General features: G+C 40.7%; 1 protein-coding gene across 6 annotated transcripts in view; it reads left to right on the plus strand.

The window, feature by feature from the left end:
- kif26ab (kinesin family member 26Ab) overlaps positions 1-26,453 on the plus strand; it is a 118,087-nt gene extending 91,634 nt beyond the window's left edge. For 4 of the 6 annotated variants that reach the window (XM_034058280.3, XM_058991453.1, XM_058991454.1 and 1 more), the window contains 11 exons: positions 4,427-4,636; positions 5,144-5,237; positions 6,955-7,217; positions 8,041-8,224; positions 11,102-11,261; positions 11,857-12,019; positions 12,612-15,924; positions 23,197-23,390; positions 23,871-23,894; positions 24,255-24,405; positions 25,837-26,453. In XM_034058280.3, coding sequence (XP_033914171.3) covers positions 4,427-4,636; positions 5,144-5,237; positions 6,955-7,217; positions 8,041-8,224; positions 11,102-11,261; positions 11,857-12,019; positions 12,612-15,924; positions 23,197-23,390; positions 23,871-23,894; positions 24,255-24,405; positions 25,837-26,015 — 4,935 coding nt within the window. In that variant the 3' untranslated portion in view covers positions 26,016-26,453. The remainder of the gene's footprint in view (positions 1-4,426; positions 4,637-5,143; positions 5,238-6,954; positions 7,218-8,040; positions 8,225-11,101; positions 11,262-11,856; positions 12,020-12,611; positions 15,925-23,196; positions 23,391-23,870; positions 23,895-24,254; positions 24,406-25,836) is intronic. The other 2 variants (XM_058991451.1, XM_058991452.1) reach the window with 2 other exon arrangements.
- Positions 26,454-27,618: the final 1,165 nt, after the last annotated feature.

Genomic DNA, 27,618 nt, shown 5'->3' on the forward strand with positions numbered 1-27,618 from the left:
GAAGTGAAGAGTACAAATACTTTATACAGAAAACATTATCCATGTTCATATATTGTACATATGAAGCTTGCATTATTTAGTTAATATACTATACAGTAACGTCCTGTGTATTTTAAGCTGTTGTTGGCACTGTTGGAAAGAGAACACCTGTGGTTAGAAAGAAGCTGAAACTGAAGCCAAGATTATTATTATTATTATTATTATTATTATTATTATTATTATTATTATTATTATTATTTGTTGTTGATTTCTTCGATGAGAGACAGGTGTATCTAAACTGTGCTGTAAAAACTTGAATTTAGTTTTTAAAACCCAACTTGTCCAAACATATCTTTGGGTGATTTTTTGGAGTCCCCCCATGCAAGTTATTACGGCCTAAAGTTGGTACAAATAGCAAACATTCTAATTTCAAGGGGGTTAATGACCAGTGGTGGGACTTGAAACCAAAAGTTTTTCACAGTATTTGGAAGACTGCTTCCTAAGGTTCTTACAGCAATACTTATATTTTAGGACCCACATCACCTACAGGGTAAAGGGTTAGGCTGAAGTTCGAATAAAACTTGTCAGTTATCCCTCATCTTGCAATTTGAGTAGGGTGCTGCTAGTAGTTTGTTCTGAAACACCCTGTTCAATACGAGTAGAACGAGGTGCTACACATGATGGTAGCATCTAAATTGCACCCAGGGTGATTTTTCTGGTCAAGGCCCCTTTGTCACTTTAGGTTGACCTTTGCAAGGTCACAGGTCAAAGGGGAATCTTTAAAAAAAAATAATGGTTATCATTTCTGAACTCAGCGTGTCTGAAAACCCCCAGGTGATTTTTTTTAGGAATATCTGAGATGAAAATGTCCCTTTTCTAGTTGAGTTGGGGTGGAATGACACACATACATCTGTGTTTTTGTTCTTTTGCATTTTCTAGATATTACACGCCTAGTGCCTCTCTTCTGCACATTTAGTTATAAATACAGTCTGGTTCCAAAGTTACACAATTTACAGTGGCAGTATTGCGCTTTGAAGGGGTAATAATGGGTAATAATGGATGTAATAGGGAGGTGGTTTTAATAGGAACTGTTAGAACAGAATAGACACAATACTCAAAGCATAGTCAATAATATATTGTGTAGCGTTATGAAAAGGAAAGATTGTGGTAAATGCCAAAGGTAATGATTAATTTGAAGGACAGACTCCCGTTGCTGAAATGGCTGTTACACTCTGGGGTACGTGTGTAAAGGTTTGTATTAGTCTGACAGTTCACACTAAGTGAAGGGTAGAAACAATCTGTCAAGCTCTTATATCTGAAAAAAAATGTTGCCTGGTATTTTAGTTACTTTGAAAGTCAATTTAGAAGGAGTCGTTTGCTACAACAGACGTGTATATATAGGAACAAGCTTAAATGTCATGGCAAAAGTAGTTTGTCAGGCATATGTTTGTGTCAGTCATAATGCTACCCCTAGAAATGAAAAAGGAGTTTACACTGAGCTTTAGGAATGCAGTTGTTCATTGTTAGAATTAAATTAATTCCAGACATGGGATCAGCCCTGGATTTGTAACAATATAGATTAAATACAAGGTTTGAATGTCAATGAAAGAGTGGGCTTTTTTGGCTTGAGACAACTGTAAAAAAAAAAAAAAAAAAAAAGGGAAATAAACATATCTATTGCCTGATATCAAGGTGAATGTGAGAGGCATTTTAATTGTGTTTTCAACCTGAAGCCCTTTATTATCCAAGATTGAATTTCTTATCACTTTGGCTGCTCCTGCTGGGCTGTTTGTAGTTATTGCAAAGGAAACGAGGACGACCGCATCAGAGTGGCTCTGTTGATAAAAACACAAACGCCTTTGCCTAACATTTAACAATGTTTAAATGGCTCTCCACGCATTCCTCATGGCAGCAGTTAAGTCGAGTCGGAATGCAGGACATGCAAAACAAAAGAAGTGTTTAAAACTATGTTAAACATCTAATAAATGTTAAGACATGCATATAGCACAGCACTCTTAACGTGGAATTAGAAACTTCTTCGGGCAACTTTGCCCTTCAAAACTGAAGCTGGGTGGTCTTCGTTGGGCAAACCACAAACAGGAAGGCCTGCTGTGTTGAATTCTTTGGGGATGAGTGGCAGATCGAATGACCTGTAAAGCCGAGTCTCAGGCTTCCTGTGTAAATAATAAATATATAATGGATAAATTCAGTTTGTTAAAACGGATGTAAATGGATATAGCTGGTAAAAAGGGGACAGCTTTTCTTTGCTCAGGGCCCTATATTTCAAAGGTCTGTGAAGCATGTTTGTGGCCACCTATCACGTAACAGCTTATGCTTTAGATGACATCTCTCACAGGAGCGACTTCATAGAGCTAAGTCCGCTTAGCATAACCACACAGGCAGAACAAGTTTACACCAGTGGCAGTGATGAAAAGTTCAACTGCATCAACCTCAATTAGTGCTTTCCAATTAGTTCCTGCTTGTAATTGCGTTGTGAAAAGGGCCTAGGAGTGCAGTGGTTTCTTTTCAACTCAGATGGCACAGTGTAGGAGGAATAGAGAAAAAAAAGGTACAGAGCACAATTATTGTACGAGGGGAAACAGTAATTTGAAACGTCAACTTTACTTACCAAACTGTATAAAACATGTAAATAATGTGTTATATTTTTAGTTTTTCAAACAGTACTTAAATAATAATAATAACCTTGAATATCTAAAAAAAAAAAAAAAAAAAAAGGAAACAAAAGAAAAATGTGCTCGGCAGTAGTGGGTTTTTTTTTTTTCCGACAAATGTGTTGTGTGTTATTGCTTACTTAACTGTGACTTACTTTTTCTATTTTTCATTGAAAAGTAAATGCTGCAGAATTGGACATTTTCTTCACAGAAAAGACATTTGTCTCTGTAGATTTTAGGAGATTTTTGTGCAGATTGCCATGGGGACTATCCAATGGCATTCCTTATTGGAAACAGCTGTTTCATTAAACCTTCAGGTTCTGTACGTTTTCTAGGCCTGTCTTTTCAAATTTGTGTCAGTCGCCACTTGCCAAACAAAACAAAACAAAAAAAATTAAAAAGCAGAAACACTTGTTACACTGTGTTTCACCATTCTGTACTCGGATTGACAAGCTTTGAGGTTGTGAGGTCTGAAGGGGGGACTGAAGAAACAGACACGCATAGAAATTCTGCCTCGAGCAGACTATTGTAGTTCTGCAAATGCCAAGAAACATCAAGTCTTTGAAGGCCTTACTAACAGTTAGAATACTAACTTGATTCCAGCTTGTTAGATAATGCTATATGTTCATTAAACCATGTTTTTAGTTTATGCATTGTAGCACTTTTTTGGGGGCAATGCTTGTATTAGTATGGTTAGTAAAGCTGACACAGTGCTGCAGTGCCTACTGTGGTGACAGGCGTACATATTAACATAACCGCAAAGTACTTGAGCAGCTCCAAATATCTCCCCGGACTAAGCTTTGACAGTATGAAGCTGTGTCAAGCCTGTTAAACGAGTTATCCTATATAACAACAGGAAGAAAACTAGCAATCAGACCTGGGCTATTACTATTTTGTATGGTGAATCACTTAAAGTTTCCTCCTATAAATATTTAGGTATATGGATCGATGAGCATCTTACATTTAATTATCACATTGATAAACTAATTTCAAAATTGGGACCTAAACTAGGTTTCCTTTTTAGGAATAAGAAGTTTTTTTTTCTCAGGCTAGCAGATTAAAGTTGGTGACTGTTTACTATTCTACCTGTTTTGGTGATTTTATCTATCAGTTTGCTTCCAAGCAGTCTTTGGATGTAATATATCATTCATGCTGCCATTTTGTTTTAGAATGGCCTTTTTTGACACATCATTGCCAGATGTTTAAAAAAAACTAGGATGGTTCTCATTGACAAATCGAAGGCTTTATCACTGGTATTATTTCGTTTTTAAAGTTATTAAAGGTATGGTTCCTGATTATCATAGTACTTTGGTCAAAAAGGTCCATGCTGGCTATAGTTAGCAATCTCATGATTCTGGTAGCTTGGTAGTCCCAAGGATACAGACACGATTAGGAGAGCTGGCTTTTTCTTATCGACTCCCAAAAACCTGGAACACTTTCAAATGGTTTAAGAATGGAATTTGATAACCTCTCTTTTTTTGGTTAAAAAGAGCATATTAGGGATTTGCTTAAAACTCTTTGTCATTGCTTTTCTTTTAGTCCATGTTTAAAAGAAAAAAAAAGCTGTATTACTGCCCCTTTGTTTATTTGTTGTTATTGTCTAAGAATGGACTACACAAGTATTAATTGTGGTGTTTTATGTATGATTGTGTTTGTGTATGACAGGACCCTCTTGTAAATGAGGCCTTGGCCTCAATGGGTTAATTTCCTGTATAAATAAATATAAATAAATAAAAAAAGGTGTTCATGGCTGTGTCTGCCATCTTGATTTTCAGGTAAAGGTGATGGTGCGCATTTGCCCCTCTCAAGGAGCGCACGACACGTCCGAATCAATGTCTTTCCTGAAGGTGGACCCTCGCAAGAAACAGCTGACCCTTTACGAACCTTCGGCAAATGGACACTCAAACTCAGGTCACAGACGAACTGTTGTTGCTGCCCCAAAGATGTTCGCATTTGATGCAGTTTTCACCCAGGATGCTTCACAAGTAAGTGAAAGAAAGAAAGAACAGGTGCAGTCAAATGTAATTAACATCCACTCGTGGAAAAGTGAGTAAGGCATTTAACAAGGGAAGTGTGGATGGACTGAACAGTTGGCCATTATCTCATTCAAATATTTAATTCTTCAATGATTAAGGAGAAAAAAAAAAGTTTATTACAGTAGACAAAAGTATGATTCAGGCTGTGCGTATGAGACACAAGTGTATGCAAAGTCACCTGTTTACATTACCTTTTAAGAAGGGGATTACCTTAATTGAAACAAGCCCCAGCCGGCATGTAGTGAAGCCTGTCAAATGTTAAACAAATCTTGCATCTATTATCTCTTTCTTGGCTATAGACTTGAGAGATACCTTAGAATTAAAATCCTTCCTTGCTCAAAGCAACCAAATAAGGTTTAGTGTATATCAGTTTTTTTTTTCCAGAACTCTGCACTGTTGTCTTTTTTGTTTTGGATGCCAGTAGTCTCATTTTCCCCATCTGTATTATTCTCTTAGGCGGAGGTGTGCTCAGGAACAGTAGCAGAAGTCATTCAGTCTGTTGTGAACGGTGCAGATGGCTGCATATTCTGCTTCGGTCATGTCAAGCTTGGTGAGCTCTTAAATTTGTTACAGTTAATTACGATGTCAGCCTGATAATTACATGCTGTCAGTTAGTGGAACAATAAAGCTGTACTGTGTGTGTGTGTGTGTGTGTGTGTGTGTGTGTGTGTGTGTTAGCATTCTCTCTTTTATTTGACTTTGCAAACTTAACATATTGTGCGTCCAGGAAAGAAACGGGCTTCATGTATTCAGTTCCCAAGGTTGAAATTATAAAAAGCTTTTCTCCTGGAATACATTCTTATTGAATTGGGTGATATTGGTTTTATTCCCCATCTAAGGAAAAAAAAAAAAAGATGAAATAAAAATGACTACAAAAGCACTATTTCAATACCCCCCCCCCCCCATAGTGCACCTGAGGTGCGTTAATTATGCTGCTTGTCAAGGACTTAATTAATGTACTCATTTGGCTCCGAGACATTTTAGCAAGCCTCCAAAATATATTCTCTTTTAGTTAGCTTTGTTTTTAAACCTTAATACCCAATGCTTAGAGTGTGAAGCAGGATTCAGTATGCGTTAGAGCCATTTACTTTCCTACAAACCTCTCGGCACTTGAAATAATAAAAATAGTTACAGTAAACGTTACTGTGTGTTTAACTAATGACATGCTCAGGAGTCACAAGAGGGGACTAAAAGGTGTACTTTGTACTTTCACTTTCCCTCGCGAGTGTTTTAACCTGAAGAACCATTAGCAGAGCTCTATATTGCCACAATTAATTTTGAACAAATACTGCACAGTGGCGTGATAAGATAACACACTGGCACTGCAATAGATTATCAGCATTTTTGGGTTCCAACCACTGTGCTACTGTTGTACGGCAAGTCAAAATATGAACATGTTACCGCTGAGGTATCATTCTATCACTGACTGCTGCATTGACCCTTCGTGCAAGATCATTGAGGTCTTTGTGCCTAAAATCCTGCCCCTGCTGTGTACTGCAGCAAACTCAGAGCAGAAGGGCGGTTGTGCTCTCAACTGGGCTGTGGGGTTTCAGTGGTTCATGGGTAAAAGGCGTGAAACAAGAAAAATGTTTAACGACAAGAAGCAGCTCTGATCATTTTTTAAAACCAAATGGGCTGTAGCACCTGTCTTCTGTTTATACACATACATATTAGTTATATCTCGCTGATGCAGGATTTAGATAATCCTGTGTAGAGTTACTTTGAATACAATCTCATTACAGATGTTAATAATGCCACCAACACCATTGGTACATGAGATGAGATCTCTAAGGAGGGGGTTTTGGAAACCATTTCTTGACCGTTTGTTAATGGAGGAATCTTGGTGTCCTCCACTTGGCATGATCATGAAACACAAACATGCAAATGTAGACGCATATATTTTGATAATACATAAATGTTCCAGTTCTCTGGGTCTTGGTTGTGTAGATTTAAGGTTTTTGGTGTAATTGACAATACGCATGGATTATTAGTTGAAATTTCATATTAGCATTAAATAGCAGTGACACCAGAGTATTATTCGTAGATTTGTTTAATGTATTTTGATTGTTCTTGTATTTCCTTAAATAGAATGACTATGTATTGAGTTGTATTATTCTAATATATTATGAGGGGACACCACAACTGTTCTATGTCCTGGTGAAAATGTTGCTATTTTATATATTCATTTCCTTCTTATATCCAGCACTATATGTATTTTACTATGTGAATGTACTGACTTCCGTTTCTTTCCCTCCACGCTCCCTCAGGAAAAACGTTTACTATGATCGGGAGAGATAACTCCACCCAGAACCTGGGGATCGTCCCTTGTGCGATATCCTGGCTCTTCAAGCTGATCAACGAACGCAAGGAGAAGACGGGCACACGCTTCTCAATCCGGGTGTCGGCGGTGGAGATCTGTGGCAAGGACGAGACTCTCAAGGACCTGCTGTCGGACGTGGCCAGTGGGAGCCTTCAGGATGGCCAGTCTCCAGGGGTCTACCTCCGGGAGGATCCCATCTGTGGAACCCAGGTGCCTCCATCAGCCTCAGCTTAAGGCATTTTTTATATCTTCCCTTGTAACACATTTTGCATTTTGAACCTGCTGCCATGCCCAAAGCAGATTTGTTATCTTGGGGAGCAAAAAACAGTCAAATCTGTTTATAAAGTCCTCTGAATGGACCATTCCCATGTGGCCTTTATATACAGGTGATTTAATGTTGGAATATGAGAATCACATTTGTCACTATAGCCAAGTGATAAAAAGCAAGCTAGACTTTCTTTAGCAACTTTAGCAGTCTTTAGCAGCTATACATTTCTATTCACTTTGGTAACTGTTTGAAGGTTTTACTGTATTTTGTCCAGTATACTGGACTCAACCATGAAATTTAATAAGGAATTTTAAAAAACATGAATTAATACAAAACCTGCATTCCAAAGTGAGGATCTGGAGCCCATCCATGTGGTCATATGGAATATTGTAAAAAAAACACTGTTAGGTAGAACATAATGTGTTGCTTTTTTGTTTTGCTGTCTGGCATCCTGACAAAGAAAATAAATACATATTCTGAATATTCTAGCCTAAGCTTCTTTATCCAAGCCTGTCTTCTCACGAGACCCTCCCCTCACTAAACATACAGTAAGAGAGCTCCAGCTGTAATATTTGCTCCATCTTCCTCTTGAATTTTAACACACTAGGAAGTATACTGCTCGTGCTTTTCCATTACCTTTGGTTATCCCTCTCCCTCTGTGTGCATATTTGTTTCTCTGATTGCCCAGGAGACCTAATCTAATGGGCAGGAAATGTGTGCCTGGGTCCAATTAGTCAAAGAGACTTCTCCCCCCCCTCCCTACAGCTCCAGAATCAAAGTGAGCTGAGGGCCCCCACTGCAGAGAAGGCTGCCTTCTTCCTTGATGCAGCAATCGCTGCAAGGAGCACCAGCAAGCCAGACTGTGATGAGGAGGAGAGGAGGAACTCCCACATGCTCTTCACCCTGCACATCTATCAGTACCGCATGGAGAAAAGTGGCAAGGGAGGAAGTAAGTATTTTTTTGTATTGTGTAATTTGATTCTGTCTTAGAGAACAAGAGTACACCTTTGAGCCAGGATAGATAGAGAATACTTATATGTTAATCACTTTCAGAGAGTGCGTGAATGCAAGAACAACATTTGAAATGAATTGGGGGACCAGATATAGTTTGTTTTTGATCATTATTAGTATTGTTATTATTAATGTACTGCATTGTACAAGTTATATGAAGTGAGTGCAGGTCTTCTTGTAACATGTAATACTTCGCTTTGACCAAAGTGAATGTTATGACCTGAAATTTCAAGTGTTCTTTGGAGTTGAGCAAGCCCTTTTGATAATGTATTGATTTGTACAAGGCATAAGGTATTTTTTTCCTAGCAAACCTATTTATAGTCCTTTTACATTTACCAAATCAATGCTGTGTGTTCAGGCTAACATTGAAAATGAATTAGGCAAGCTTGTGTAATTTGATTTTTTCAAAGCCTTGCCAACAGCAGGAACTGTGCAGCTTTAGAAAAACTTGGTTTGCCTTTTTTCTATCTCTCTCTTGTCCATGACTTTGAATTAAGTAAGAGCATGGGCATGCAAGCAGTCTCAAAGTGATTTGAAGTGACCTGTTTTACCTGGGCAGAACTACATTACCATATCTGTTAGTAAATTATTTTATCAAAATGCCTTTATATATAGATATATAACATTGAACACAAATTGATTGAGCTAGAGGTAAGAGAATATGAAATATTTTAAGCACTGCGCTAAGAACTGTGATTCAGCATCACTATTTACAAAACTAGTAGGTCAAGTACCTTCAATATGCTTCTGGGATGGTGGAACACAGCATTCAGAATTTGGAACTAGAACTGCTTATCTGTTTGACAAAACAATGCAAGCTAGATGAATAACTGCAACATCTGTGCTTACAAAGTAAGCGCTTACAAGTTCATGAAACCTGCATTTAATAATGGTTTTTGAGAAACTGCTCTGATTTATTATATCCACACGCACACGCACACACAACCCCTCGCTTCCAGATGCCTGTGTTTAGAACCACACTAATAACCATTCACCTAACATATATGAGTCCCTCCCCCAAAAAATCTAATTTGTCTGCAGCACAAAACTGCAAAATAATTGCATGATTTGGACAAATTAATAAAGCTGTTTTTTTTATTTATTTATTTTTTTGTTACACGATTTCTCTTACACCAACAGATCTGACATTTAAGAAGACTCTGCTGGTAACTGCATTTAGCCCATCATTAATATTTAACTCTGGTTGTGCCCTTGCAGAATTCATTATGGCTGTCAGATGAATAAGCGCAAATGTCTAATGAGATTTGTGACCACTTGCTTTGAATGTTTATGTGTGTGTGTGTGGAGACAAACCAGCTTTAAAAACCTGTGGTTGAGAAATTTAAATACAGGCTAACTTCAGTATAATGAAGCCTTCTTATAATGAACACCCGTTTAACGATCCCAACAGCAAGAACTGATTTTTTCAATGTAAATTAGCCCTATTAGAACAATCATGTACAGGTTCGACCCGGATAGAACGATCTCAGTACTGACTGACACTGAACTTTCTCCAGTGTCAAGTGTGTTATTCTCTCAGTGAAAACAAAGACCATGGTTGACTAATTCAAAGATAAAACTAATCCAAAGATGACTTATTGCAGTACGAATCATGCATGACGAATGCAATCGTTGCCTGTCCGTCATCTTCACACAAACTGCAACCAGGCAACGGGTGTGAGAAGCAATCTATGCTAGATAGTTTTTTCAAGAGAAAAATGTGCAGTTACTGTATTCAGCATGTAAATGTACATTCTTTCCTTTTTCATTTCTTTACTGTTTTCTTTTAAACATACCTGTACCAGGGCGATTGCCCTGCACAAGGGAAATTAGTGTTGGTGTAATTTATATATGGAAACAGTTTGTTTTGTGTGCTTTTTGGAGTTATGTTTGATAACATGATTGTTTACAGACAGGCGCTCGATTGAGACTTGCTGCCTGCCTGCCTGTCTTCTGTATGTGTCATCTGTGCATTACCATCGTTGGTAGAGTCACATGACCCGTTTGTTTACTTTCTGTTTTGTGTTTAATAAATCCTGCGGTTACACACACGTGTCAAGAGTACCTTGTCATAATACCGTTTAAATGTTTATCAATGTGAAGTAATCTTCATAAAAGTACTATATATTGATGTTCAATTCAAATTTGCTGTTTTGTCATTATTCTGATACAGGAAAATGCCAAACCCTGTTATAGTGAACACTCTGATATAACAAACATTTCTCCAGGTCCCAGGGGGGTTCGTTATAGTGAAGTTAGCCTGAATATATTCCTTTTTGAATAGAGAATGTTAATGTAACACAGAATTAAAGACTAGAGTAAATACTTGGAAAATATATCCCCATTGTGTAAACCTGTCATTTACTATTTAAGCCATCATATATATTTTTAATAAAAAGGACAATGCTGACTTGGTATTTATATTTTAATATGTATTTCATTCAAACTTTAATAGTACATTTTAATAGTAAAAACAACAAAAAACACCCCACTGGTTATAAAACCTAACCAGTGTTGAAGTACAGTAGGTCAGAAGTAATTTTCAGAACGGGCAATGCATACTGTTTAGTGATGGGTTTAGAAGCCTTTTCTTCTAGTATCTATTTTTGTGCTTTCCAAGAGATATTCATACATAAGTGTAAAAAGTGGGATATCTGGAACAACTCTGATTAAATTGGAGCAAATAGTCATTGTTGAATCAGATCTGACGTGGCCTTGCTCACAGATCCATGCTGGATCAGACGATTGCGTCACCCCTGTATTGAACTTTTTCATCCCTGTCTCCAAACCTGTGCCTGTATTTTGTTTCTTGTAGTGTCTGGTGGTCGCAGCCGTTTGCACCTCATCGACTTGGGGAGCTGTGAGAAGGTGCTGAGCAAGAGCAGGGATGGGGGAGGTGGCCTCTGCTTATCCTTGACTGCGCTTGGCAATGTGGTCCTGGCCCTGGCCAACGGAGCCAAACACGTACCGTACAGGTAAGCCAGGGTGTGCCAGTCTCTTTACTACAAAACACGTCTTTGGTAAACCTAGAATGGTTTGTGTTGTACTGAATAACTGTTTTGTTTTGTACATATTGGATTATAAACAATCTTGTCTGTCCTTCTAATGGTAAATTAGGCTTCATATTTTGAATGCATTTGAATTTCTTCAGGCTAGGCTGTCAATTGGGTCCTACTTTTCTATTCAGTTTTTTCCCTCGGTACAACTGATAAACAACAAGTTCAAGTGAAATGCCCCTTAATCATGCAGTAGTGAGTCTGTCACAGTGACAGCTGGAAATTAAATCCAGGATTTCCTGACTTGCAGCCCTTTCATCTAACAATAAGACAGGCATTGCAACCACTGTATGTTGTTTTTTCTTATGCCTGCTGAATACAGAACTATCCTAATATCTTTATGTATTTCTATGTATATCTAATCTTATAAGCAGAACCACAAGCTAATTCATAAAAATGCAGAAGCTGCTAGCATCCAGGACTAGTTGCATGCATTCCATCTTTGAGTGAACGGACTGCGATTGGCAACCAGCTTTTTCCTTTAAATGACTGGATATTTTAATGTGTAATTCAGGGACAGCAAGCTGACTATGCTGCTGAGGGAATCTCTTGGGAATATCAACTGCAGAACAACAATGATTGCCCACATCTCTGACTATCCGGCCAATTACGCAGAGACCCTCACTACTATTCAGCTCGCATCGCGGATACACCGCATGAGAAAGAAAAAATCCAAGGTCAGTCAGTTTACAAATTACCTGGTTGAACCCGTTTTGTTTTTGTGTACCCATTTATGTATTATTTTTGTGTGGGATTGACACCACTGTTTGTTCCACAAAAAATGTACTGCATGGCAGCTTCTTCCACCACACACACTAGCCCACATTCACATTATTCTGCAACCCAGTGTACATCATTCCTGCTGAATGTTTGAGTTTATTTGTAATATTTTGACAACTGTGATGAACATTCATTCTGAGCTAAGCATGTTCTGTTTTCCTTATTGTGTTCTTTACTGAACCACCTTCATGTCACAAAATATGACATCACATTTACTATCCTCAATACCACACATTTAACTCTTGAAATTATTGAATTGAATTAAAATGAATTGGTATGTGTTTAAATCAATAAAAGCTTGATTAATCATTTCATTGTGAATAAAGGAACAATGAGAGTAAAAGCAAGCACTAGTCAGTAAACGAGTAGTGTAAAATGAAACAGAAAATAGAACTGAGAAAAGGAAAACAAGTGAAAAAAATAGATTTGTAGTTGGTAAGTAGAATTTGTCTTGTGTGGTTATTAAACATTTTTTCTCTCTGTTGCCAGTATGCCTCAAGCTCATCTGGAGGGGATAGTTCTTGTGAAGAAGGTCGAGTCCGTCGCCCACCACACCTGAGGCCCTTCCATCCCCGCACCATCGCACTGGACCCCGACCTGCCAGTGCTGAGCATCTCAAGCGACCCAGACTACTCCTCCAGCAGCGAACAGTCTTGTGACACCGTCATCTACGTGGGACCTGGGGGTGCAGCCCTCTCAGACTGCGATCTCACCGACAATGAGGGCCCACCAGAATTTGTCCCCATCATCCCCTCGCTTAACCGAAAGCGTGTGAAAGAAGGCCCGTATTGCGCCATCAGGAAATACAACGGGGACCACTTAAAGTGCAACACATTTGCAGAGTTGCAAGAGCGGCTAGAGTGCATAGATGGAAGTGAAGAGCCGTCTGCATTCACAATGGAGGAGGGTCTTTTTGATGTGAAAGGGGGTCAGGTTTCCTTAAGGACTGAAAGTGTAGCATCCAATCCAGGGAAAGAAGGCAGTGTCCCTTCCCCTCGGACTTGTGTGAAAGCAGCCACTCAAGGAAGCCTTTCCCCGAAAAGGACGCATCATTCTCCAGCTGCTGGTCACATGACTGATGGGTCTCCACTTAAGTCCAAGTGGCCAACTGCCCAATCTGAAGGAGGAGTGGGTGGTCCCTTGGAGCACTTGAATCGAACAAGTGCTGACGGGGAGAAGGTGATTGTTTCTGATCAGTGCAGTAGTATGATCCAAGCCAGTGCCGCTAAAGCACAAGAGCAGGGGTCTGAGCCAGTGGTGCGGGAAAAGGCATACTTCAACAGGAGACCTTTGCCCAAACCTGCCCCTCCCCCTCCCCAGATGGAGGAATCTAGGAGAGTGTATCACAAATTGGAAGGTAGCTCTGTGACAAGGACTCCTCCTGTTGGAATGAGTCACCAGGCCCTTAAAAAGGAACCTGGAAGTTCTCCAGTTCTTGGCAAGATCCATCCCATGAGCAGAACACCAGTAGACTTGCGTTCAAAGTTGAGGGGAACGTGCTTTGACCGAGATATCCTAACCACCACAGTCACCCTAAAGCAGCCTGTGGAGCTGAATGGAGAGGATGAGTTGGTCTTCACAGTAGTGGAAGAGTTATCCATTGGGGGAATGCTGGACAATGGAAGGCCATCCAGCATCATCAGTTTCAACAGTGATTGTTCCCTTCAGGCCCTTGCCTCAGGCTCCCGTCCTGTCAGCATTATTAGTAGCATCAATGATGAATTTGATGCATATACCTCCCAAGTAGCTGCTTCTGGGGTCAACATTGACCTGGTTTCCCCCTTTTCGAACCCCTTTGCCTGTTCCGGTAGTAGGCGCTCTTCTATCAGTTCCTGGCTCAGCGATGTGAGCCTCTGCACTTTGGAGAGCGATGGTGTCCAGTCCAGCAACACTTACATGGATCCTGAGGGTGCTTTCTGTTTGGATTCTCTGGGAATGCTCCATAAGGAGATCTTGTCACCACAGGGTGCCAAGAGCTCCATGAATGACAGTGGCTTTTGCTTCTCAGAACTGGACAGTGATAGTGCTGCTTCCAGCAAACTATCTCTTAGTGTCACAAAGTGCCAATCAACTCCTGAGTCTATCAAAGCAGCTAAAACAGCTGCCTGTCCAGTGGGGAAAGCCAACACCCTCAACAACTCCCAAATACCCTCAGCCCAACAAGTTCACTCCAGTCTTCCCAGGAAAATGAAACCTACCTCAACAGCCGCTCACTGCGGCAGCAGCAGCATCCAGAACTGCTGTGAACTTCAACAGCAGGAGGGCAGACCAGATGACCCCTGGCTGATGCGCATGGACAACCATTCAGACTCAAAAAACACCGACTCTGCTTCTGTTAGCAAACTCTCCAGAAGCGGCACAAGCATCCCGACCAAGAAACCAGTCATGAACATCAGCAGTGTGCCCCGTCCGGCCAAGTCTCAGGTGTCTTCCTCATCCCAAAGGGTGGTGGATGGCTGTGAGAAATCAAGCAGCAAAAAATCTGAGTTGCCCAGCAAAATGCCTCAGTTTAGGAGAGGTGCTACCACACTTGGCACAGTCCCAGTTATCCATAATCAGCCTTCCTCGGAGTCCAAAGGAAACCATGAGGGTGTCTCAACAACTGGGAGCCTAAAGTCCTCCTCATTAGGGAAGAAGGCAACTGTGCAGAAAGGCAGCATGCTTCCAAAGCCTGGTGGTACTTCACCTCCTGCACCACCTGTCCGTAAATCCAGCTTGGATCAGAAAAACAGAGTTTTGCTGCCCACCAGTGCCTTACAAACTGCAGGCCAAGATGCAGGGACATTCTCTGCACCCAAGGCTGCAGAAGAGGAGGTTGATGTGAGATCAAAGGTTGAGCCCAACAGTCACAAAACCTCAAGCTTAAAGGCCGAGCACACTTCAACCAAAACAACTTCCAGTCTGAAGCCTCGTGGGGCAAAAATAGATGCTGGGCAGTGCTATGGAAGCCAGATGTCTCTAGAGAGATGTGATAGCTTGAGTTCAGTGGGATCCAAAGCTGGACTTTCTAGGGAAAACTGTGGTGCCAGCTTGGGCAACAATGGCAGGACCAGTCGGTCAGTGCCGAGGCTTGGAGTTCCACCCTCCACCTCCACCCCTACTGCTACCTCCCCACCTTCCTGTGCAATCCCGGGACCACCGGGAAAAACAGGGCAGATCAAAGGCAGTATCAACCCCAAGGCTGTCGGAATCAGTGGAAACAAAACACGTACTTTGTCTGCCAGCAGCAGTTCCAAGCCTTTGACTTCCTCCACCAAATCTCTCACCCCACCAACTGTACGGAGCACCAACTTGCCTCCCAATGGGAAGCTGCCAACTCGGTCCATGCCAGGGGTCAACGGCAAGCCAGGCCGGGGGACTATCATGGGCACCAAGCAAGCCATCCGTGCTGCCAATAGCCGAGTGAGCGAGCTAGCTTCTGGCAGCTCTGGGAAGGGCCACTTCAGGGCCTCTGGGGACTCAGACAGTGGTAACGACAGTGGAGTAAATCTCAGTAATGACAAGTCGCCCCTTCCAATGTTGCCTTCTCCCTACAGCAAAATCACTGCCCCCAGACGGGCGCAGCGCTACAGCAGCGGACATGGTAGTGACAACAGCAGTGTCTTGAGCGGAGAGCTGCCCCCGGCAATGGGCCGGACAGCATTATTTTACCACAGCGGGGGCAGCAGCGGCTATGAGAGCATGATCCGGGACAGCGAAGCAACGGGCAGCGCTTCTTCCGCCCACGACTCAATGAGTGAGAGCGGCATGTCCTCTTCCGGTCGCACCAGGACTTCCAAGTCCCCCAAGAAGAGATCAGCCGGTAAGTTGTTCTGCCAGTAAAAATGACACATTCTTGCATTCAAATAGGGTTACCATATGGCTCCAGATTAACCGGACGCTTTGAGACAGACCGGGATTTCAAAATTCCCACTAAACTGAAAGTAATTCACGTATAAATGAGCTCCACCTTTGCTGAGATTAATCCTGCTGTGGTGGAATTGCTTGGGCGCAGCAAACAAGTCACACTGATCAGCTGCTTCTGATCAGATCTTAATGAATGAATAGCTAATCTATCGATAGATCAACGAGATGATGATGCTTTGATTGAATTTGCAGAATAATGTGAGCGATTTGAATTTTAACAAACAGAAAAAAATAGCGACTGGCTGCAATTCATTCTTACTGTAATACAATTATTTGACGCGCATGCGGGTATTTAAGCACCATTATTAATTGTAGCTGAGGATGGTTCATTTACACATTCATTTCTTTCAATTTAGGGGCAAGTTTAAAATCCTGTTCTGTCTCGCAGCGTCCGGTTAATCTGGAGCCACATGGCAACCCTAGTTCGTCCTAATGCATAGCTAACTTGGACAAACTAAAACTGGCAATAATGACATTTACAGGAGTGAAAATTAGTTCTAGGTTCTTTAGCTGATGGAAACATGAAAAAACAAACTTAAAATTCTGGATATCATTTTTGTTTGCTGGTGTTTTAACACATGTTCCTATTAGACCTCAGAGACTCCCTTTTTAATGAGCATTTTAAGTAACACAACCCCCTTTGTGATGAACTGAAGGAAAAAGCTGTAAGTAATGCAGGCTATAACCCTAAGTGACTTTATTGCTTCCCAAATGGTCTGGTTTAAAAGTAATTGAACTTGGTCTATAAATACCTGCTGATTTGCTACTAGTATAGCAGCCCTGTGATCTAAGTGTTTGCTGATGTAGAAGTGAAACAGTGTTTTAGAGCACAAGTGGCTTGTGGAATGTATATTGGTTTCTGTTTTTGACATGCCGGGACAAGTTTTTATTTGTATTTGGTAGTTACCTAGGTCTGTTACAATAGCTTAATAATTGAAGCTTTGCAAACAGAATGAAGGCCTCTCCAGCGCAGGGCCTGCTTTTCACAGCACGTATCTTACGCCTCAAATTTATTCTACAAATCAATAGCAACAGCTGTTTAAAATTGCACATATTTTTCAAAAAGGTATTACCTCCCTGATGGGTTTGAATTTGTTTTGCCCCAAGGCAGTTTCTACTGGATCTATAGAGAAGGCATACTCTTTAACTTTCAATTGGATTTCCTACTGGATTTCCAAACTGCTTCTTGCCTGCTGAAATCCTAATACATTTTTGCTCACCTAATACTTCAGAGAAAAGAATGACAGTTCCAAGCAACCCTCCACCCCCTAAATCTATTTCAGGCAGTGACTGTATTTAAACAGAAAAGCACAATAGTGATCCATATATATCTATATCTATATATATATGTGTGTGTGTGTTTAGTCTGCATGTCAGATCTCCAGTACAATGGATTAATTATATTCTTTGATGGTGCTTTTTTCTTTCAACAGTATGTATTGAGAGTGAACATGTATAGCTTACTTTCCTTCAGCGTCTGAAGTTCCTTTTGCTTTCTTTTTGCATGTTATTTTTCATTTTATGCATGTTATGTAATAATGTGTTGTTTTATTACACTATGTAACACAATTTTTGTTCCTGGGTAGTAAGTGTTATTTCCTAATTGCTTATGCCTCAAAAGTATAGAAAATGGCTATTCCCCACAAACTTTGCTTTTGTGACCAGGACAGTGATATTTTGAAATGTACCTATTTCCAATGAGAAAAACGGGCGAATTTGTGTCTCTTCGTTCAGAAAAAAACAACATATGAATCCAAATTAACATGTATACTAAAGTAATACAAAAATGACTACAAAAGATTTAGAAGTGAGTAGTTTTTCGAGATTTACGATTATACTGTAAATCACTTTCACGAATCAGCCCCCAAATGTAGTCTCCCATCATGTTCTCGTTATACTGTCCTTGGTAGCGGCGTTCAAAGTCCAGTATATCCTGGTGGAAGCGCTCGCCTTGCACCTCCGAGTATGATCCCATGTTCTCCTTGAATTTATCAAGATGAGCATCAAGGATATGGACTTTGAGGGACATCCTACAGCCCATTGTGCCGTAGTTCTTCACCAGAGTCTCAACCAGCTCCACATAGTTTTCGGCCTTGTGATTGCCCAGGAAGCCCCGAACCACTGCGACAAAGCTGTTCCAAGCCGCTTTCTCCTTACTAGTGAGCTTCTTGGGGAATTCATTGCACTCCAGGATCTTCTTTATCTGTGGTCCGACGAAGACACCGGCTTTGACCTTTGCCTCAGACAGCTTAGGGAAGAAGTCTTGAAGGTACTTGAAGGCTGCCGACTCCTTATCTAGAGCTCTGACAAATTGTTTCATAAGGCCCAATTTGATGTGCAGTGGTGGCATCAGCACCTTCCGGGGGTCCACCAGTGGCTCCCACTTTTTTTTTTTTTTTTTTTTTTAAATTTAGTCGTCGCCAATTATTTTACCCCGATTTTCACCCCAATTTAGCATGCCCAATTATTATCTGTATCCCTGGCTCACTGCTCACAACCCCCGCGCCGACTTCGGGAAACGGAGGCTGGAACACGCGTCCTCCGAAACGTGCTCCTGCCAAGCCGTCATTTTTCGCACTGCAGATCCACAGCAATGCCACCAGACCTATAGTGCCGGAGGACAACACAGATCTGGCGGCTCCGCTGCAGAGCCACAGGCGCCCTATCGGCCACAGGGGTCGCTGATGCGCGGTGAGCGGTGGATTCCCCTGCCGACCTAAGCCCTCCCTACCCGGGCAGCGCTCAGCCAATTGTGCGCCGCCCCCTAGGAACTCCCGGTCACGGTCAGCTGTGACATAGCCTGGATTCGAACCTGCGATCTCCAGGCTATAGGGCACATCCTGCACTCCGCGCGGAGCGCCTTTACTGGATGCGCCACTCGGGAGCCCCCAGTGGCTCCCACTTGACGTTGTTCCTCCCCACAGAGAACTCGGTCTGCTGTGGCCAGTCCCGCCTGTGGTAGTGCGCCTTGGTGTCCCTGCTGTCCCAAAGGCAAAGATAGCAGGGAAACTTGGTAAAACCACCTTGGAAACCCATCAGGAATGCCACCATTTTGAAGTCTCCTATGACCTCCCAGCCGTACTCATCATACTTCAAGGCGTCCAGCAAGGTCTTGATGCTGTTGTAATCCTTTGAGGTGCACCGAGTGAGCCAGGGGAAGAGACGGGTACTTGTTACCATTATGGAGCAGCACGGCTTTTAGACTTCTGGATGAGCTGTCAATGAAGAGGCGCCACTCGTTCTGGTTACAGGCGATTCCGATTGCCTCGAACAGACTGGTCACATTGTGGCAGAAGCAGAGCCCATCTTGACGGGTGAAGAAGCTGGAAAAAGGTTGGTGACGCTTCCTCTCATCTGCGACTTGCACACTTTCATCCAACAAGTTCCACTGCTTGAGCCTAGACGTCAAAAGCTCGGCATTGGACTTGGTGAGACCAAGATCTCTAATCAAGTCGTTGAGGTCTTTTTGGTTGGGGTAGTATGGGTTTCTCTCCTCAGCTCCACCTCTGAAATTGTCATCTGGATCTACAACGTCTTCCTCGCTCTCTGACTTGCTGCTCTCTTCTAAAGACGGCTGCTCTCTCTCCGGAGGAGTGGGTACGTTAACAAATTTTATAACATAAAATTCCGAGCAACAATTGTCCCATCTTACCTTCCAGAGTTTTTTTGCAGTGCTCGCAGGTGAAATGAGGTGCCCAGGGTTTGTCTTGATCCCCGACAGGCATGCCGAAATATGCCTTGTAGGCCTCACACATCTTAGCAGATGCTTCCACTGAGTACTTTTTCGCTCATCTTCCGCAGACATAGCAAAATGCGTCTGCCGGATGCTTGCAGCCTCTTGATGCCATCTCAGAAAAATGCAGATATGTATCCACTTTGGCAGCTGGAACTAAACTGAACTGGTGGGAGATACTGAAATTTGAAGAAGGAATGACAAAGATCTAGAAGTTTGTGGTGACTCAGAAATGTCTTCATCTAGATAATGTGGGGAAGCTATAAAAAAGGCCAACAGGAAGTAATGTAATGTTAAAACTTGTAAAAACAATGCATTGGTAAGACCTCATCTAGAATATTGTGTTCCGTTCTGGTCACCTCGCTACATAAAGGATATTGCTGCTCTAGAAAGAGAGCAAAGAAGAGCGTCCAGAATTGTTCCTGGTTTAAAAGGCATGTCATATGCAGACAAGCTAAAAGAATTTGATCTGTTCAGTCTTGAACAAAGAAGACTACGCTGCGATCTGATTCAAGCATTCAAAATTCTAAAAGGTATTTACAATGTCGACCCAGGGGAGTTTTTCGACCTGAACAAAGAAACAAGGACCAGGGGTCACAAATGGAGATTAGATAAATCTCCATTTGTGGGGACGTTCAGAACAGAAAATAGGAGGCACTTTTTTACACAGAGAATTGTAGTGGTCTGGAACCAACTCCCTAGTAATGTTGTCGAAGCGGACAGCCTGGGATCCTTTAAGAAGCTGCTTGATGAGGTTCTGGGATCAATAAGCTACTAATAACCAAACAAGCAAGGTGGGCCGAATGGCCTCGTCTAGTTTGTAACCTTTCTTATGTTCTTAATTAGAAATTCTAGAAATCACTGTATTTTTGGTTTTTCTCATTTATTTATTTATTTATTTATTTGTTTATTTATTTATGTATTTATGTATTTATTTTTTAACTGCCCAAATACTTTTGTCTGCGGCTGTATGCACTCTTGGCTATAAGGTATTATTCCTTGAAAGGTATCCTAATTCTATAGATAGATGTACTGAATGTATGCCTGTGCGTAATATACAACACATGTGGGACTATGTGAACCCCACTGCATTACCTATTTTGCCTCATGCAAACTAACATGAATTCCACATTCTAGAATATATGTATAGCAAATTATATTAGAGCAGCTAATTTACGAGGACAAGGGCCCTGGGTTGAAATAATATCGATAATCAAGATAATTTTTTTGCAGCGCTAAATTTATCGCTTTGAAAAATTTTCGATAATCATAATTATTGTCTGTGACCCAATGAAGCAGGAAGTGGCTCTGCATTGAGCAGTAAGCAGCACTGAACTGTTAGTGTGAGGCATAAAACGTGATCTGTGTGAGCACTGCGTACATTGGGAAGTTAAGTATTGATTTTAAACAATATACTTAGTCTTTTAACTTTACGTCATGGTTTCATTTTGATAATACGTTGGCAAAACATGACTGGTTTTCTAACATAAACACAAATATTGTTTGTAAAATTGAAAAAAATGCTAACTCACTATAAAATTACTGTAGAAAAGTGGAACTTTTGACTAATTATGATTTTGTAGGATTTTTTTTTTACGTAAATTGAATGTAATTGCAAAAAGAAAACACAACCATATGGCAAACGTGTAATATAGTCTAAACTACGTTGTTGCTTCTGCTGCTGCTTTATTTTAAACTACAGTAAAGCCATATACAGTGCCTTGCGAAAGTATTCGGCCCCCTTGAACTTTGCGACCTTTTGCCACATTTCAGGCTTCAAACATAAAGATATGAAACTGTAATTTTTTGTGAAGAATCAACAACAAGTGGGACACAATCATGAAGTGGAACGAAATTTATTGGATATTTCAAACTTTTTTAACAAATAAAAAACTGAAAAATTGGGCGTGCAAAATTATTCAGCCCCTTTACTTTCAGTGCAGCAAACTCTCTCCAGAAGTTCAGTGAGGATCTCTGAATGATCCAATGTTGACCTAAATGACTAATGATGATAAATAGAATCCACCTGTGTGTAATCAAGTCTCCGTATAAATGCACCTGCACTGTGATAGTCTCAGAGGTCCGTTTAAAGCGCAGAGAGCATCATGAAGAACAAGGAACACACCAGGCAGGTCCGAGATACTGTTGTGGAGAAGTTTAAAGCCGGATTTGGATACAAAAAGATTTCCCAAGCTTTAAACATCCCAAGGAGCACTGTGCAAGTGATAATATTGAAATGGAAGGAGTATCAGACCACTGCAAATCTACCAAGACCTGGCCGTCCCTCTAAACTTTCAGCTCATACAAGGAGAAGACTGATCAGAGATGCAGCCAAGAGGCCCATGATCACTCTGGATGAACTGCAGAGATCTACAGCTGAGGTGGGAGACTCTGTCCATAGGACAACAATCAGTCGTATAATGCACAAATCTGGCCTTTATGGAAGAGTGGCAAGAAGAAAGCCATTTCTTAAAGATATCCATAAAAAGTGTCGTTTACAGTTTGCCACAAGCCACCTGGGAGACACACCAAACATGTGGAAGAAGGTGCTCTGGTCAGATGAAACCAAAATCGAACTTTTTGGCAACAATGCAAAACGTTATGTTTGGCGTAAAAGCAACACAGCTCATCACCCTGAACACACCATCCCCACTGTCAAACATGGTGGTGGCAGCATCATGGTTTGGGCCTGCTTTTCTTCAGCAGGGACAGGGAAGATGGTTAAAATTGATGGGAAGATGGATGGAGCCAAATACAGGACCATTCTGGAAGAAAACCTGATGGAGTCTGCAAAAGACCTGAGACTGGGACGGAGATTTGTCTTCCAACAAGACAATGATCCAAAACATAAAGCAAAATCTACAATGGAATGGTTCACAAATAAACATATCCAGGTGTTAGAATGGCCAAGTCAAAGTCCAGACCTGAATCCAATCGAGAATCTGTGGAAAGAACTGAAAACTGCTGTTCACAAATGCTCTCCATCCAACCTCACTGAGCTCGAGCTGTTTTGCAAGGAGGAATGGGCAAAAATTTCAGTCTCTCGATGTGCAAAACTGATAGAGACATACCCCAAGCGACTTACAGCTGTAATCGCAGCAAAAGGTGGCACTACAAAGTATTAACTTAAGGGGGCTGAATAATTTTGCACGCCCAATTTTTCAGTTTTTTATTTGTTAAAAAAGTTTGAAATATCCAATAAATTTCGTTCCACTTCATGATTGTGTCCCACTTGTTGTTGATTCTTCACAAAAAATTACAGTTTCATATCTTTATGTTTGAAGCCTGAAATGTGGCAAAAGGTCGCAAAGTTCAAGGGGGCCGAATACTTTCGCAAGGCACTGTATATATCAACAAAAGTCAACAAAAGAGTCATAAGGTGCAAGTTAATATGCATTTCAGTTATATAATGCCATTTGAATTTCCACCACACAGGGCTGCAGCGAAGGCGTCTGATTCCTGCTCCACTGCCAGACACCTCATCCTTGGGGAGAAAGCCTAGCACGACTGGCCAGTGGGTGGACCTGCCACCTCTGCCTGGGACACTGAAGGAGCCCTTTGAGATCAAGGTCTACGAGATTGACGATGTGGAGCGACTGCAGAGACACCGGCATGAGGACCCTGTGGAGGTCAGCACCCTTTTCCAGCAGATAAGACAGAAACGCCAAGCCATGATTACAGCATGCATCAGGAATGCCTGCATTAAACTCTGTGTAGTTACCAGCAGTGCAGCGGAAGTCGATTACAATTCAATTGCTATAAATATTAATTTAAACTGCACACATATTGTGGTGACCTGGAGAGTAGAGAACATGAATGCAATTACTGCCTTGGGTTAATTGTGTTAAATATGACTGATTTGGTGGGTTGTAATGGGGAGAGTTGGGTGGGGGAATTGGAGTGGGAAAGTATTGGTCAATATGTGACGAATGAAGATCTCTTGCTATCTTAGGCTGCTTGATCAAACTTTATGTCCATCCAGGCTCATTACCTCTTCATATAAATGTGGAAATGAGAGAGAGCAGGGGCTTTGAAATGTGTATTAAATCAGCTGTCTGGTGGTCTGATTTAATTTTAAATCATCACATTTTCTTCTTTTTCTTTTACAGCAGCCATTCCAGGATGTTGAAAAGGTACAGAATAAAGCAGGAGATGTACAATAAACTTATTTAAACAAAGAGATACAAATCCTATGATTTGTTTATTATCACTCTAGCCCATATTTAGGCCCAACTAGGTAGGATTGATAGTCAGATGGTTGATAGATGGCTGTCTAAAAAAAATATAGACCCACCACCAAGTGTATATATTACTCCTATTCAGCAGGGTTCAAAATATTACTGAAGGGTCTTTGAACCCAACGACACCACACTAAAAACTCAGCTGGAGTGGTAATGTCGCAATTCGGAATTATAATGACCAAGGCTAAAGATAATGGGCTTTAATGTCTGCAGTAGACCACCATAACCTCAATGTATTTTTTCTTTTAAAAGGGTCTGCTGTATTTCAACACAAAATTAAAGCTTCTAGAGAGGCGCCATCAGCAGATCAGAGAGCTGAAGGCAAAGCATGATATGTTGAAGGTAGAGCTGGAAGATACAAAGCAAAGGCTGATGATGGATCCTGGCAAGTGGACAGGGGAGTGTAAGTACTTGAATACAGACCTCATTTTTCAATAAACTCTTTCAACAAAAAGCGATTCTCTCTTGCTCTCTCTCTCTCTCTCTCTCTTTCTCTCTCTCTCTGTTTTTGCTTTGATATTCCATCTTGAATTTGTCATGCAATTGTGAAGCTTGTTGTATCTTGAAGGACCAATTCCCTTTTAAGTGCAGTGGATTTACTTCTGCAGCAAATTAACAGGCAGGTAATTGAATTTAAGCTTTGCTGCCAGAGGATTTGCTTTAACAAGGTTTTGCAGCTGCTTTGGCAAATAACACAATACTATTGAAAAAAGATTGTACTTGATCGTTTCTGTTTTTTATTGTATTTATTTATTTTTCTATTTCTCTTTAGTCATCTGCCTTTCCCCCCAATTTCTTACATTTGTTTTTCTAAAACATCTCATGCTGGGAAATGTGGGACTGGAACTGTAGCAGACTCCCTTGTGGCCACAGTGGTGACTTCCAATTAGCAGAAAACTATGAGGCAAAGATCAAGAGGGAACCCCCCTTTCCCACCTCCATCCACCTCATCAATAAGAAATGCCATCCACCACACTGACACTCGGTTCAGCTTCAAACTGATTTCAGATCCAAACTGATTTCAGATCCCCACTTGACTACCGACGCATTTAAACTTCTGACATTCCTGTGCAGAATTTCCACATAAGAAGCTGTCTAGTTGCTTTTTAGTATGAATAACTGAACACAGTGGTCAGCAGTTTTATATATTTGTGAATTTCCAGTTATAGTCTGTGTGTACAGCCACTTGAACTAAATATGCTCTTTTCAGACAGACCCACAAGAACAGATAATGTTTTTTTCAGTGCCATTCAACAAGATGACATTTTGAATTAGCAGCTGCAAATGCCAATACCTTTAGTGACCAGATAATTCAAGTTTAACAATATTTATATGAGCTGAGCAGAGATTACGTGTCCATCATTTTTGTATGTCAAAGCATGTGTTATATATTATTTTTGATTGACGTACATGTCATTGCTGTGTGTTTCTTCTTTTAAAACTATATTGTTTTTGCTTAGATTGTATTTGGACAATGTTTGATGTGACTTGACTAGATGTTTACAGTACCTACAGGCAAATATGTTTCTGCACTGAAATCTGTAGCTTATTAATACTTGGTTTAACAGAACCTGATTTAGGAGTAATCTTGGACTACCTTACCAAATATTAGGTAGTCTAAGATTAGTTCTAATTAGTTTTTTTTTTTTAAACTTGCCTAGACAGTGTGACAAGTCCAACCATATCTTGATGGTAAAACTCATTAATATTAGCAGAAAAACATCATGTCATGCAGAATTCCTGTTCTCCACTGCAGGCATTGAGAAGCTGAGCTGTGTCAGGGTTGTTTTGTGAGATGCATTTCTAACATGCTTCTTATCATTGTCGTTAACAGTTGAGGTTGACCTGGGCCTGGATAAGGAGTCCCAGGAGTATCTGGAGGCACTGGAACAAGTCACTGAGGAGCTGGAGTACTGTGTCAACCTATGCAAGTCACGCGTCATGATGGTGACCTGTTTTGACATTGGGATGGTCTCTGACATGCAAGATGGGCTGCGAGAAGTCGAGGTTTGAAGGAGAGAGGAGAAGTGAAAGGGAACAAAAGAAAAAGGAATCTTTACCCAGCCATTTCTTTTGGAGGAGAACATAAAGGAAAGACGTGCAGTATTAAAAACACTATGTGGATACATTATCAGTAGAAGATGGGAGAGGAATGTGAATAAGGACTTAATGTGGAGACGGTGGCTTATTAAAAAAAAAAAACAAGACTGTACAATTCTATGGTGCCTCAAACCCTATAACTGTGGAGAAAAAGGAAGGCTGAAAAAAAGCATACAAACTATTTCCGCTCTCCACACGGCAGCGACGCAAACCAAGAAGATATTCAACTAAACCCGAAAGTGCCTTTTTTAATTAACTATTTTTTTTTGTATTGGTGCTAGTATTAAAACCAGCATACCTAAGCAAACCCTAAACATATTCATATTAAAAAAAAAAAAAAAAAAAAAAAAACTATTTTATATTGTATAGTGTATTTATATGATTATACAGTATGTAAAAAATATCATTGTAGCATCAAAAAGCAATAAGTTAAATATTATTGCATCCCAGACTTTGCCTTCTCATGTCAAACCTCAGAATCGACTTATACTCATGGTCATAAAGCCTTTAGAAATGTTGTTCTCTCCTTTCTTTTTTTTTTTTAATACGAACATAGAAGTCGGACCCTAAAGGATTCATCTTTCTTATACTGGGTTCAAACTCGATTTTCATAAGTGGTTTCTGACAGTGAAACGGATTTGCCACATATTTTTGGAATTCTTTGCCATTAAATAATGTGTGTTCAGTTTTTCAGTTGCCTTGACTATGCCAATTCCCAGTAGATGTTAAATGCAGTACAGTAGAACCTTGTTGGTTAAGAATTGAATTCCATACTTTTTCAACTCCCTCCAGTCATGGGAGTAGCATGTTATCAATGAAGTCTAAGCACATGACATTGGCACTAAGGTGCTACACCTTGCCCTATGCACTCTTCTGGTCTGGCACAGCGAGTTGCAGACCTCGACAGTCCGGTTAAGTCTGTTCAACGTGACTGACGAGAATCAGAAACTGACAGGCAGTGTCTGGAGGTTAACTCGCATATTCTCTAGTCTATTCTAGAAAGTGTTGCCACTAGGCATCCAATGTTGGATAAGTAAATAAAAGATCTATACCAAATCTTGACAACCTGTTTGATAGATCTGTTATTTATTTATTTATTTTTTCGATAGCAACAAAGTATTTAAGTCAGGGTTATTTTCAAAACTTGGCAAGCATAAATACATTGTGACAAGCATGGATCGGCTGAGCTTTTGTAATTCAACTTGCAATTATTAAATATGCATAACCTGTGATTCACTGTTTTACCGGATTCTGCCAAGTCGCCCGTAAAGTTGCCGTTAAGTCAAAATTATTAACATTAGGTAGATAGATTATGTTTACAGTTAGGCATGCTTAAAACTCAAAGGTAGAAACAAAATATTGTACTTGATCATTGTATTAAAGAATCATGAAGTGCAGTTAACATGTTTATTGACTGGTGAAATACAATTCAAAGTTGGGCAGTATGTCCACTGTTTTGTCATTTTAAAAAAATGTGCACAAAACAAACATTAAACTTTAAAGCTACAGTGCACAG

The sequence above is a fragment of the Acipenser ruthenus genome, chromosome 18 (genome assembly GCF_902713425.1).
Source record: "Acipenser ruthenus chromosome 18, fAciRut3.2 maternal haplotype, whole genome shotgun sequence".
NCBI classification, from domain to species: domain Eukaryota; kingdom Metazoa; phylum Chordata; class Actinopteri; order Acipenseriformes; family Acipenseridae; genus Acipenser; species Acipenser ruthenus.